Below are 12,860 nucleotides of genomic sequence, written 5' to 3'. Positions count from 1 at the left end.
ATGTTTTTTTGCGTCGCGAGAATATTGAGCAAAATAGCTCACTTGTCATGGTGTTACTTAACTATATCATGTTGTGAATAAAGTAAACATTTAGAATTTTTACCTGTTTCTTCTGAGTTTATGTGTGCGGTCACGCTCATTTGTTCTTAAGTCTCGAGACAAACAGAATGAGCCTCAGCGCGAGCTTGTATTCTGTATTCTGCTACTGCGATTCTCTCTGATGACGCAGTAACTTACCATGGGGAAGAAAACATCTTCGGTCTGTCCAATGATTGTAAAGTCATTAGGTCCGTCAGACTGAAGATATTTTAGCGGTAATGAGACCAAAAATATTCAAGACCCATCGAATCCGAATTTAAAACATTTTAAGACTTTTTAAGGTCTTATATTAGGAAAACGTTATTTAAGACATTTTAAGACTTTTTAAGGACCCACGGACACCCTGGATAATAATAAGAAATGCTTTTTAGTAGCAAATCAGCACATTATAATGATTTCTAAAATATCATGCGACACTGAAGACTGGAGTAATGGCTGATGAAATTCATTTTAAAACATGAAAAAATAAAAAATAAAAAGATTTTATTAGTCTAGTTGGAAACAAAACATGCTCCCACACTGAGCACTTCGAAGGTGAAACCAATTACAGGATTTGCCAATATTTGCAAGGTTCTGGCATTGAATTGTTCCAGGATATACAAATAATTTTCTTTGAGGAACTTAGAAGCACATCTGCACATGATTTATGACATACCTTCCCGTAAAAATAATCATTAAAAAACTCTGTTTGAAATTGATGTTTTTCCAAACTTTTACCAATATTTACCAGCCATACTGTGAATATTTCTTGACAATGTTTAGCTGTTTCATAGAAAACTTAATCTTTAGCATCCTAGATAAATTGCGATTTTTTTCCACTAAGGTACAAGTCATTACAAGATGTGCAAGTCATGAAAAATGTTTTGTTTAGTAGATGGTTTGTATGTCTTTAATTTAAATTGAGTCACTTACATCAGGGAGGGTTATACTATTACTCTTACGATTTGACTTAATCCATGCATTATGTTGCAATACCTCACAAATCAACCCTATGTCATGGCAAAAAATTATTTTTAATCTTATTTGGTGCTTGACGAGTGTTAATTTCAGACCCTACTTACTTGTAGTTACCTTCCTGTCTCAGAGGGAAGTTCTTCAGCAGTTTGTTAAGTGGACCATACTTTTTCCATGAGTGAGATGAGGTTTTACAGTGGTTCTAGTTTCCATAATGGTCATATTAGATGATTTAAATAAAAAGCAAAATATTCTATGCCTTTCCAATTTCCCTTTCCAAGGGATTTTCACCACTGATCTTGTGAAATACGAATCAATACGGCTCCAGAATGTATAATAACAAACTGTTGGGCAAGTTACCTTGGCTTTCTCGAAGTCAAGGTCTTTGCCGATGGTAGTGAGGAGTCTGCAGAGGCACTCTAAGCTCTCGTCGTCATGGTTTTTTAGTAGTTTCACCACACAGTCATGCATGATGGGCTCTGTCAGCATCTTGAGCTTGAACAGCTCACCGATGAATTTGATATTTCCTGTGGAGCGACGCCGAGCCTTGTCCTTCGCCTCCTCTAGCTCCTCCTGCAGTCTTTCCCTTTCTGTAGGCTAAAAAAAAAAAAGAGTTGCATCTAAATCCCATAATGCTTTCAATAATGCCTTTCAAAGGGGTCATGAACTGAGAAATCAAAATTCCCATGATTTTTTTTACATTTAAGAGGTCACTATACTATAAAAAACATTCTGTAAGTTTCAGAACCCAAAACTTTCTTGTTAAGGCCCGTTCACACCAAGCACGATAACTATAAAGATAACGATAAAGTTGTAGTTCTAAAAATCGTTCTCAATATTAAAGAATAGCAGAGTCCACACCACAGCTATAACGATAAAGGCACAGAGAAACAATATTGCTGGAATCATTTTCAGAACGATTTTTTCCAGCTGATGAACGATACAAACATTGACAGCCAATCAGAATCCATCCTGCTACAACGAGCTCGAGAATTGAAAGCGGCAGACGCATGTGCACTTAGAATAAACCGACGATATCGTTCGCTGGTGTGGACGCTAATATCGTTATCTTTATAGTTATCGTCCTTGGTGTGAACGGGGCTTTAGTCTAAAAACAGCTTATATTCAAGCCAGTCTGCCAAAAACACAGGATGTGAAATGTGGCACTTTATGACAAATAAGGAATTATCCACTAACTTAGTTTATAATTGATTTTTGTCACAGATTATGAATATACATATATTTTTTTCATATTTCTATAAATTTTTAATGATTTTTTCTTTATAATTAAGAAGTCTGTATTCAGTAGATTGTGGAAGAGTGATTATCAGTTCCACACACAGAGATTTAGAAATTCTACATTGATTTAAAAGAAAAAAACTGCACTGACTTCGTATACCTGAATCCCCGGTATCGGAATCCATATCATAGGCAAAAAAGGCAGATCGGAGCATACCAAGTGAATATTGTTCATAAATATTGCTTCTATTGTCATCATTTGACTTTGGCTTTGGATAAAAGCATCTGCTAAATGACTAAATGTAAATGTAAATAGCCATTACAGACAGAAAGTCAAAAAGACTACTAAGACAAGCAAGTCTAAATTAATTCCTGATAATCATTATTGAATAATTACTGATGTGGCAGAGTCCAGCTCCTTTTGTTTTCTCTCAAGTACGACGTCGTCCACTTTGTCCCTCTCGAATTCCTTCTGACAGCGGTTCAATAGCAGCTTCCGGAAGTTTACCGTAGTATTAGGTTTGTCTGCTGTGGGCACTTTTAGCTACAATTGGATCACAAGAGGAAGAAATACCCATGACATACTTAAGAATGAATAATATGAGGCAATTAAAGGACAGTCCAAAGAAAACAAACATGGAAATTTCATAATCGCACAATGCACAATTAACTCCAAAGCATACGAAACATACCGTAGCCAGACAGCGACACATGTTGGCGTAGGCCACAGAGAAGCTGGGCTCATCTATGGCCTTCTCAAACACAAGGTCGATGACTCCCTTCAGCCTCTCCTCTGTGTTGATCGTGAGATCCGTCACCTGCTTCATCAGCTGATGGAACATCTGGGGCGTGAGCTTGTTCAAAATGCTACGAACTCTTCGGAACAACTCCTGAAATGCCAGAAAAGCAACAGATTGCCAACACATTGCAGTTCAAAATCAACAAAACAACCTTCAGATAAAATAAACATGCTTTCGCTTAAAGTGACAAATCAGGACTTCAAGGATGTGAGAACGCCAAATAAAACCCTTGTGCCTGACAAGAACAAAAGCCACCATACGTGACAACCATCTAATTCAATCTCAAGTGTGCATCTCTTGACGTCTTGAGTGCTTCTTTTACTGTGAATGTTTCAAACACTTATGCATAAGAGTAATATCCACACCTGGGTTCTCAGGGCCTCTGGGTCATCCATCACATTCTCTCTCTTCATCCCAGGTTTCCAGGCATTCTCTGCCTTCTTGAGCTTAACGTCATCATTAACAGAAACGTTTACGATGATCTTGCGTGGTGGAAGTCGCCGCATGTTTATAAGCTTTGAATAAAGTATACAGATAGAAAAGAAGAGTGTTACGATGTAAAATGTAGGTTAAGTCTGGGTGATTCTCACATATGAATCAAAAGAAAAAAAATAAGATATTATATTTTATAAAATTATGCACATTTTACCACCAAATTCACATTACAGTAAGTGGATGTTTTACTTTTTGAGTCATTTATAATGGATACATTTATCTACCAAACTGCTAAATGTTCTCCCAAACTGCTTAATCATACTTGAATGGGTTGATAGATTAAGATGTTTTTGTGTGAGAACACCTTAGCTGTTTTTTTTTTATTCTTGTCTGTAATGGAATATATGATTTAGAATAACTCACTGGAGCACCATGTCCTCCTGGCATCTGCCTGCTGAAGTCAGCAAAAGCGGGAGTGAAATCCTGGGGAGTGCCCCTGGAAATCAACCTGGGGTCCACAGACCTCAGCGGCAGCTTGTTTTGGTTCATCTGAAACAGATGAGATCATTTCCAAGAGTTATCCAGCAGGAGGCGCAGTGAGAAATAGAGCTGTGACATGAATGAAACACCAGATCTCCCTCCCCTCCTGCTTATACTGATCTTGGACTAGCTTGTACCTATTTGTATCTTTATCACAATCAGTATGAGAGAAACTGGATTGAGACCAGCCTTCCCTTGCTCTACAGCACTGAGGGGAAACAGTATTTGCCATGGAGACCAGCTCCATTTGTTATTTATATATCAACAACATGTTCAACGATTTATGCTCCAGTCAGCTTGTGACGGAGGGAACAAGAACAGCCAGAAACAGATGTGAGCGAGTACACATGCAGAGTAAAATCTAGGAACTGAAATGGGAAACTGAAAGTACTGCGGGTACGTTCAGAACAACAGAAACCAGTGTTGTCAGAAACAGTAACTAAGAAAGCATATACCAATGACAAACTCACTGTAAACTCTCTTTTATAAACAGATTAGACTGAAGTTTAAGACTATGCATCGAACAGGGGCAGGGCATTTATTTTCTAACGTCTTTAGGCTAAATGATGCCTACTGCCAAGTATGACATAACCGTAATGCAATTTTAATGGAAACAGGACGTCAAGGGAGTTTCATTGCTAAAGAGTGCAGCTCAGCTGAAGTTTAGAAGTCAGGGGAACATACTTGTATTACTGTACTTTACATGTTTTAAGCAGCATTAGAGGAAAATGTTATGTGCCTTTTTTCAGTTTTTTTAAGGAAGTAGGCAAAGAAAGAGTTTTTGACTCTGAAAAAGGTTTGGATCACCCTGTTAACCTGAGCAGTCAGGTTACGGGATTTCACATTGTACAAAATGGGTTAAGATTTACCTTGCATATGTATGAGGTTAATAACACTGATTAGACATGTACGGCATGTTTTCAAAAGTCTTATGCTCACCAAAGCTGCATTTATTTGATCAAAAATACAGTAAAAACAGCAATATTATAACAATTTAAAATAACTATTTTCTATGTTATTATATATTTTAAAACGTAATTTATTCCTGTGATTGCAAAGCTGAATTTTCAGCAGCCATTACTCCGGTATCCAGTGTCACATGATCCTTTGATATGTTTCATATATGACACAGTAATACTATTATTTATCAAATGTACATTGTGTGTATGCCTACAAAATCCAAGAAACAGTCAGACAGCTGAATTCCAGAAGGACTCCAACTCTTCTGACAACATAAGAAATAACAACAACAAAAACCACCTTGTCTAGCACCACATCACTGATTTGAGGCAGTCCCTCTGGCTTCTGCACACAGGCCGGCATAAACTGAAAACCCAACAGGAAGTCCCGGTCATACTGTCTCTTTCCATTAGACTGCACAAGACCTGGGGTGGAAAAAGCACAGCAATAGTAGGCCAGATATATTACGCAATTTATCAACAAAAACAGTATACAATTGTAAAGTGCTTTTGGTGATACAAACAACAACAAAACTCTTAAAGGGATAGTTCACTCAAAAATGATGCATCCATCCAATCAACCAAGCCAATGTTCAATGCAATGTTTGCATTCTGATCCACCTTAATTTGACTTCTTAAAGGGATAGTTCACCCAAAAATGAAAATTCTGTCATTAATTACTCACCCTCATGTCGTTCCAACTCCGTAAGACCTTCGTTCATCTTCGGAACACAAATTAAGATATTTTTGATGCATTCCGAGAGCTCTCTGACCCTCCCTATGACCCTCCCAAGGATCCTTACACGATCAAGGCTCAGAAACGTAGCAAGGAGATATAATCCATGTGACATCAGTGGATCAACCATAATTTTACGAATCTACGAAAATACTTTTTGTGCACAAAGAAAACAAAAATAACGACTTTATTCAACCATTCGTGTCCTCCGTGTCACCCTGGCGCCATTTTGGAGAGTATCACATACGTAAACAACATATGCTGTTCTGTGTCAGCAGCACTGTACGTGGATACGCTGTTTATTTTGTTTCCGCTTTGATCTGAACGTAAACAACATATCCGCATACATATGTTGCATACGTTGTTTACGTATGTGATACTCTCCAAAATGGTGCCAGGGTGACGCGGAGGAGACGAATTATTGAATAAAGTCATTATTTTTGTTTTCTTTGCACACAAAAAGTATCCTCATAGCTTCGTCTATGCAGGGTCAGAAAGCTCTCGGATTTCATCAAAAATATCTCAATTTGTGTTCCGAAGGGTGAGTAATTAAAGGGATAGTTCACCCAAAAATGAAAATTCTGTGCTGTAAACCAAAGTCTAATGGCTATTTAACAAACAGGATGACTTCGATATCCAATGAATGAAAGAAATATGTATCTACACTAGGGGTGTAACGGTACACAAACATGACGGTTTGGTACATACCTCGGTTTTTACATCACAGTTCGGTATGGTTTCGGTACAGCGGGGGGAAAATCTATACATAAAATTGCTTTTTTATTATTATTAAACAATGGTTTACTGAACAAATGGCTTTTTATTTAAATAAATTCAATTACAATTAAAGTTCAAATTACAATTTTCTTAAGGATAAAAATCTACCTTAAATCTGCTCTAAATAGGGAGCCCTTTTACATTACTATAAGGTTACAATTAACAACAGAGCCCAAACTTAAATTTAATTACTATTTATTTTTAAATATAATAATTAACACTTAAAACTTAAAAAAAAAGTATGGTAAACATGTATATTGCACATAATGCAGTTTTTAAATTAACGTCTAAATTATAAAATTTCTAGCCTATTTGTTGTTGAAATATATTCATTTACACAGTGGCTATCATAACTTGTTTCATAACAGATTTATTTAAACATGCATTAAATAATTAAGACATTACTAACAGGTAAAGTAAAATATAATGAGTATGTAGTCCAATATTTCACGAAATGCTCTTCTCTAGACTTCATTTCTCTAGTGAACAAACAAGCTGTGGACACTGATGACTTGCCTGAGGTAAATGAAATGCTACGTGACGTTTTGTTTACAAGCTGTTTTATTGACATCTTTCCGTGGTTGAAACACTGATTGAGCGATTGCATGAGGCATGAGATGTTCATTCATGTTTATTTCACATTAAAACTAGTAGTAAAGAGGAAGGGATGATCGTGTTCACTTGAGCTCCGCTCTGCAGTTTGAACTGAGGCGTTTATACAGCGATCTGTCTCGCCACATCAAAGAGCGCCAAATCGGCATGTACTGTTTAAATTTCCAGAAAAAATGGTCAGAATTTGAAAGATGAGACTTTGTTTCTTTAAAAAGTAACAATATATTAAACTTGAAGTTTCTAATCAAGTTCCACTCGTGCAGTGTTTAAAGCAATGCTGTAGCCTATTTGTTCGGTACACACAAAATTGTCGGTACGAATACGTGTACCGTTACACCCCAAATCTACACTAAAATTAAAAGATCAAAACTTAATTTAGTTCCTGTGGGAAGTCTTACCTTCCTGCATGAGTGGAGTGGGTGAACACATGGACCCCCTGCTGTCCCCGAGTGTAACGCCACTGTCAGTGCTCTCTGTCTCCACCCCATTCCTGAAAGGCTCTGTTTCAGTCTCACCATTCTCCTCTGAGAGCTTCTCCTGGTGCTCAGGCACTGTAAATGGGCTGCTGTAGGTCCCTAAGGTTGGTTGTAAGACCATCTCATCACCAGCAGAGCTGTCCTTTGAGGTCTCCTCCTGATGTGAAGCAAAGAAAAGCAACATTACACAAGGGCCTGGAGGCGTTATGTGAGATGAATTACTGCATAATGGTTTGTGCAATGATAACAATGTCATTAGTCTGTTATGTGGAGGGATTTTGCAATTCTCTCTTTTCCAACATCCCAATATCCCTTTTCCACCGACAGGGTACCCGTTATTATAACTTAACAACAGAGTGCAAACCACAGAAAACTAAACTGGAAAGACAAACTGAAATATCCACTAAATTAAAAATTTGTCTTTTCAATTTAGTTTCCAGTGGTGTTCACTGTTACTCATTATTATTGTTAGTTTTATTTATTTATACATTTTTTAGAATTTTTTTTCAGTCTGTTCATTTAGATTTTATTTTACAGGTTTTATTATTTTATTATTTCATATTATTAAAAACATCACATTTATCAACACATTTCACATTTTCATGTTTAATGCAGAAGGATTGTAAAGGTTTAATTAGGTTTGTTTTTTGTAGGCCTTTTTTATGAACCCAAAAATCAAAATAAATAAATAAGTAATAATAATAAAATAAAAATAAATTATTTTTAAAATTTAGTTTAGATTTTTGAGCCATGAAAATCCAAAACAAAACAAAATATCTAAAATTATTTTTCATTTGAGTTTTTCCCAGGTATTGTATGTTATTTTTATTTTAAGTAATACAAATCTTTTCATTTACTTTTTTTGTTAAGAATAATAGCCTATCTCACCTCATTTTCCTTCGGCAGTGTTTCCACCATCAGAACATCTTCATTTGGTTTCTTCCAAGACTTTGGTACAACAGAAACAGCTTGGGCTATGACAAAAAGGACAATAAAATTAGCAACTGCTTATCTGAACTTTTAATTTTGCCTGATTTATAACACAAATCATGTGAAGAAAAAATACCTGAGGCTATGAACTTTCTAGAGTTGTTCTGAGTTTGTGATTCTGAAGCATCCTGAACCTTTATTTGGACATTGTCCAAGGACTTGTTTTGCTCTGGCACCTCAAGGACAACTGGCTGCACAAGTGGTGCCAAACCAGGTGGTGGTCCAAGGACAGTAGTGGTGCAGGAGGTGCTTGAAGAGGCCTGTACGGTTGGGATCAAGGGCACATGTACAGCTAGAGAAGGGAGGTGCTTTGTCTGGAGCTCCTCCAAGGCCACTGGAACTTCCTGACTGGACTCCTCCGTGGATGACGTACCCTGGGTTGGCAGCTGAACCTCGCGAGACAATGATATCTTTAGGGATTCCTGGACCTCAGGTTCTTCGTAGCTTGATAAAGGAGTTTGAGACTCGGCAAGGCCATTTACCACTTTGAGGGACGTTGAGGGTGAAGCAGAGTGTCTGAGAGAAGTTTCAGGAATAGAGTCCCCACCAGAATTAACCAGATGCGTCTGAGCCTTGGTAGTTGAAAGAGAAATAACTTCCGGTTCTCCCGCAACAGTTGGTTTAATGCATCCACTTGAAGGATAGGAGGGAACATCAGAGGCCAACTCTGGAGAAGAAGAGGCTAGTAATGGAAGACTTGGGGCATCTCCTTTCTCTAAAGTGGAATCTGAAGGCCTAGGCCCAGGAGATACAGGCTTTATAGGACCAGACTCCATTTTTGGCCTGTCATCTATAAAGGTCAAGAGCAAAGAGAGGGTCAAAACATTAATAAAAGGAAAGACCTTAAGAGACAAATGTTATCAATAAAAGTGGGTTGGGTTTGGAGTATTACCTAAACTAGGTTTGCCATCCACTGGCGCAGGGCTCTCTGAGAGTCTCTGAGGTGGGTTGACACATGTTGTTCGTTCAGGGGTCTGACATTTTCTTGGCTGTTTTAGGGTGAAAAAGAGAGAAAGACAAATGCAGACACATCAGTCACCCATAGCACAGCCAGAACTTTGACTATCGGCATAAAGCCTAGCCCACAGCCTAGCTTATTCTAGCCCAGAATAAGTCTGGGAAGATATGATGATAAATTACTTGCATAGTACTACCATGGCAATACAATGTTTTAGGACATCTATCATGGAACATTTTTTTTGGCATGAATCATAGTAATACCATGTTTTTTTGAACATGGAACCACAGTAACTGCACATTTTTAATATGTACAATGGTAATACAATATTTTAGGAAAAGGGAATCTCCCGTTTTTTGGACAGGTACCATGGTAATGCCATGTTTTTCAGGCATGATAATTTCATGTTTTTCTGGACATGTACCACGGTAATACTGCATTTTTGGTAATCTCATGTATTTTGAACCAGGTACTACCACGTTTTTTGGACAGATTCCATGGTAATGCCATGTTTTTGGATACAGTGATCTCATGGTTTTTTTTTTTTTTGGGACAGATACTCTGGTAAAACCATGTTTTTGGACATGATAAGCATGTTTTTTTGGACAGGTACCATGGTATTACCATGTTTTTGGACATGACGTGTGTGCTTTTTCAACAGGTATCATTGGTGTTACCATGTTTTTGTATATAGTGATCTCATGTTTGTTTTTTGTTTTTTTTGGGACAGGTAATTTGGTAAAACCATGTTTTTTGGACATGATAAGCAAGTTTCTTTGGACAGATACCATGGCATTACCATGTTTTTGGACATGATAAGGGTGCATTTTTTGAACAGGTACCATATTAATACATTGTCTTAACAGAATACAATACAATATACAGAATACAATCTGATGTTTTACATGGACAGGTACCATGATAATACCATATTTTTTGGACATGGTAATTTCAGATCTTTTTTGACATGTAGCATGGCAATACCATGCTTTTTTTTTGGACATAAACCTTGGTACTACCATTGCATTTTTGAAGTACTTTGGCTTATCATGTAAATATCATGTTATATGTGACCCTGGACCACAAAACCAATCATAAGGGTCAATTTTTTTTAATTGAATATAGGACTATATTTGGCCGAGATACAACTATTTGAAAATCTGGAATCTGAGGGTGCAAAAAAATCTAAATATTGAGAAAATCACCTTTAAAGCCGTCTAAATGAAGTCCTTAGCAATGCATATTACCAATCAAAAATTCAATTTTGATATACAGGTGCATCTCAATAAATTAGAATGTCGTGGAAAAGTTCATTTCAGTAATTCAACTCAAATTGTGAAACTCGTGTATTAAATAAATTCAATGCACACAGACTGAAGTAGTTTAAGTCTTTGGCCATCACTTTGACCCATACAATGTATTTTTGGCTATTGCTACAAATATACCCGTGCTACTTATGAATGGTTTTGTGGTCCAGGGTAGGGGCTGACATTTTTTCGGGAATCCCACGGGTCACGGGAATCCCGCTGGATGGGAAACAAAATCACTATTAATCACGTGATTGGAACGTGACAAGAAAAAATGTCAGCGGGAGTGGGCGGGACCGGGAATCGTAATAACATATGATACCCAACTTTACACACAAATATACCTTTATATAAATAAACTATAAACTGTATATTTTAATTTTGAACTCAATTCTAGTTGCCCTGTCTCTTTATGCTCTCCTGTTTGCTTTGGTGTGGCTGGTTAAGTGAATGACGTACGCAGTCCGTGACGGACAGATCGTTAACGGCTGGTCTATGTGGTAATAAGAGTACATCGGGCAGGACATCCAAACGCTCACCTATCATTCATTGACCTCAAATATGGCTTTTCATCTGAAAGATGTATGCAGTAACAACTTTACATGGCCGCTCAATCTAATGTTAACCTACAGAAATGTGCGCTATTGAAGTGTGTGTGGAAGCTGAACAGCAGCGCGCTCACAGCAGGACAGATGGAGGCACCGGTGCTCATTTGCTCTTAAAATACTCCGTAATTTTGGTCATACAGATAAAAGTAATACTTCTTTCGAATCTGTAAAGACTCTACGTTTGTTTATTTGTGTGCACTCAGAATAACAACGAAACGTAGTGCTTCTGTAAAATAATTAGCAAACAGGATGTGCTTTCTGCTAGGGATGGGCGATACCCCTTATTTTGTTTTCGATACGATATTTTTTATTTTTCAATATTTTTCAAGGCAATATCGTTGATATCGATACCGATTCGATATTCGTCCAATTCAATGCATATTGTACGCATTATTATTATTATTATTTTTGTTAAATAAACAAAACCACTGGTAAATAAAGCGCACCTTAGTATCGATATTTTTTGTTTGAGTATCGATACTTTCGATACTCGCGTCAGTATCGATATATCGATACTTCGGATCGATACGCCCATCCCTACTTTCTGCCTTCTTGGTCTGTGAACTTGAGCGAGAAACTTCGAAACTCCGTGTATGAAAAATAAATCTATAGAGAGAGTGAAATGTCTACTTTCAAATGAAAAAAATTCAAATAGAAAACGTGTTAGCATGGATGATTTACATGAAATTTGTGTGCAATGCACACTGTGCATTGTTTAATCTGGCTTTCAGTTCAATAAAATAACAAAAAACTACATTTTGGATTTTTATTCAACTAAAGTGGGCATGCTGTGATCTGTACTGTATTTTTTCTTACTGTAACTGACAGATTCCGGCCAAAAATAACACAACACAGGAGTGGGAGGGAATGGGAGTCATTCTTCTGTGATTGGGACGGGACGGGATTTTCCCCCAGTTTTTTCGTGGGATTGGGACGGGACGGGATTTTTTTTGTGGGAGTGGGATGGGAGAGGTTTGAAAATCCACTCCCGTGTCACCCTCTAGTCCAGGGTCACATATATGGTAATCCTTCAATGCCATGGTGTATACATTAAAGGTGTTAGCATCTGACATCATATGTGACTGCCATTTTATATTTTTGTAAAAGTCATTAGCGCTGGTTAAGGTCGAGAGCGACTGGATTGTGGCAGCCACTGTCATTCACACTTCTGCTGAAACATTTTGCTGCTTGTTGACACACTTTATCGATTCACTTGTTTTTGGATTGTCCATAGACCAAAATATACATAAACATATAATGGTGCAGCCAACAGCCTAACGCTCTCAGTGTGTTCATAAGGATTAGATTGGGGGCAGACTGTGTGAGCTGGAACTAATCCATGCACACCCTGTGTGCCAGAGAGAGAGAGA

The 12,860-nt window shown here is 37.5% G+C and overlaps 1 protein-coding gene across 2 annotated transcripts in view; it reads right to left on the bottom strand.

The window, feature by feature from the left end:
- Positions 1-12,860, bottom strand: part of LOC107691321 (eukaryotic translation initiation factor 4 gamma 3-like) — a 55,127-nt gene that overhangs the window by 13,184 nt on the left and 29,083 nt on the right. For both annotated transcript variants that reach the window (XM_016489869.1, XM_016489870.1), the window contains exons 10-19: positions 9,510-9,606; positions 8,694-9,407; positions 8,516-8,601; positions 7,550-7,784; positions 5,328-5,452; positions 3,951-4,076; positions 3,458-3,607; positions 2,985-3,182; positions 2,690-2,836; positions 1,414-1,650 (exon numbers count right to left, since the gene is read on the bottom strand). In XM_016489869.1, coding sequence (XP_016345355.1) covers positions 1,414-1,650; positions 2,690-2,836; positions 2,985-3,182; positions 3,458-3,607; positions 3,951-4,076; positions 5,328-5,452; positions 7,550-7,784; positions 8,516-8,601; positions 8,694-9,407; positions 9,510-9,606 — 2,115 coding nt within the window. The remainder of the gene's footprint in view (positions 1-1,413; positions 1,651-2,689; positions 2,837-2,984; positions 3,183-3,457; positions 3,608-3,950; positions 4,077-5,327; positions 5,453-7,549; positions 7,785-8,515; positions 8,602-8,693; positions 9,408-9,509; positions 9,607-12,860) is intronic.

This window comes from Sinocyclocheilus anshuiensis, unplaced genomic scaffold, assembly GCF_001515605.1.
Source record: "Sinocyclocheilus anshuiensis isolate Anshui unplaced genomic scaffold, SAMN03320099.WGS_v1.1 scaffold1154, whole genome shotgun sequence".
NCBI classification, from domain to species: Eukaryota; Metazoa; Chordata; class Actinopteri; order Cypriniformes; family Cyprinidae; genus Sinocyclocheilus; species Sinocyclocheilus anshuiensis.
Note: the sequence above shows the minus strand (reverse complement) of the source record. Positions and strands in the feature narration are given on the sequence as shown.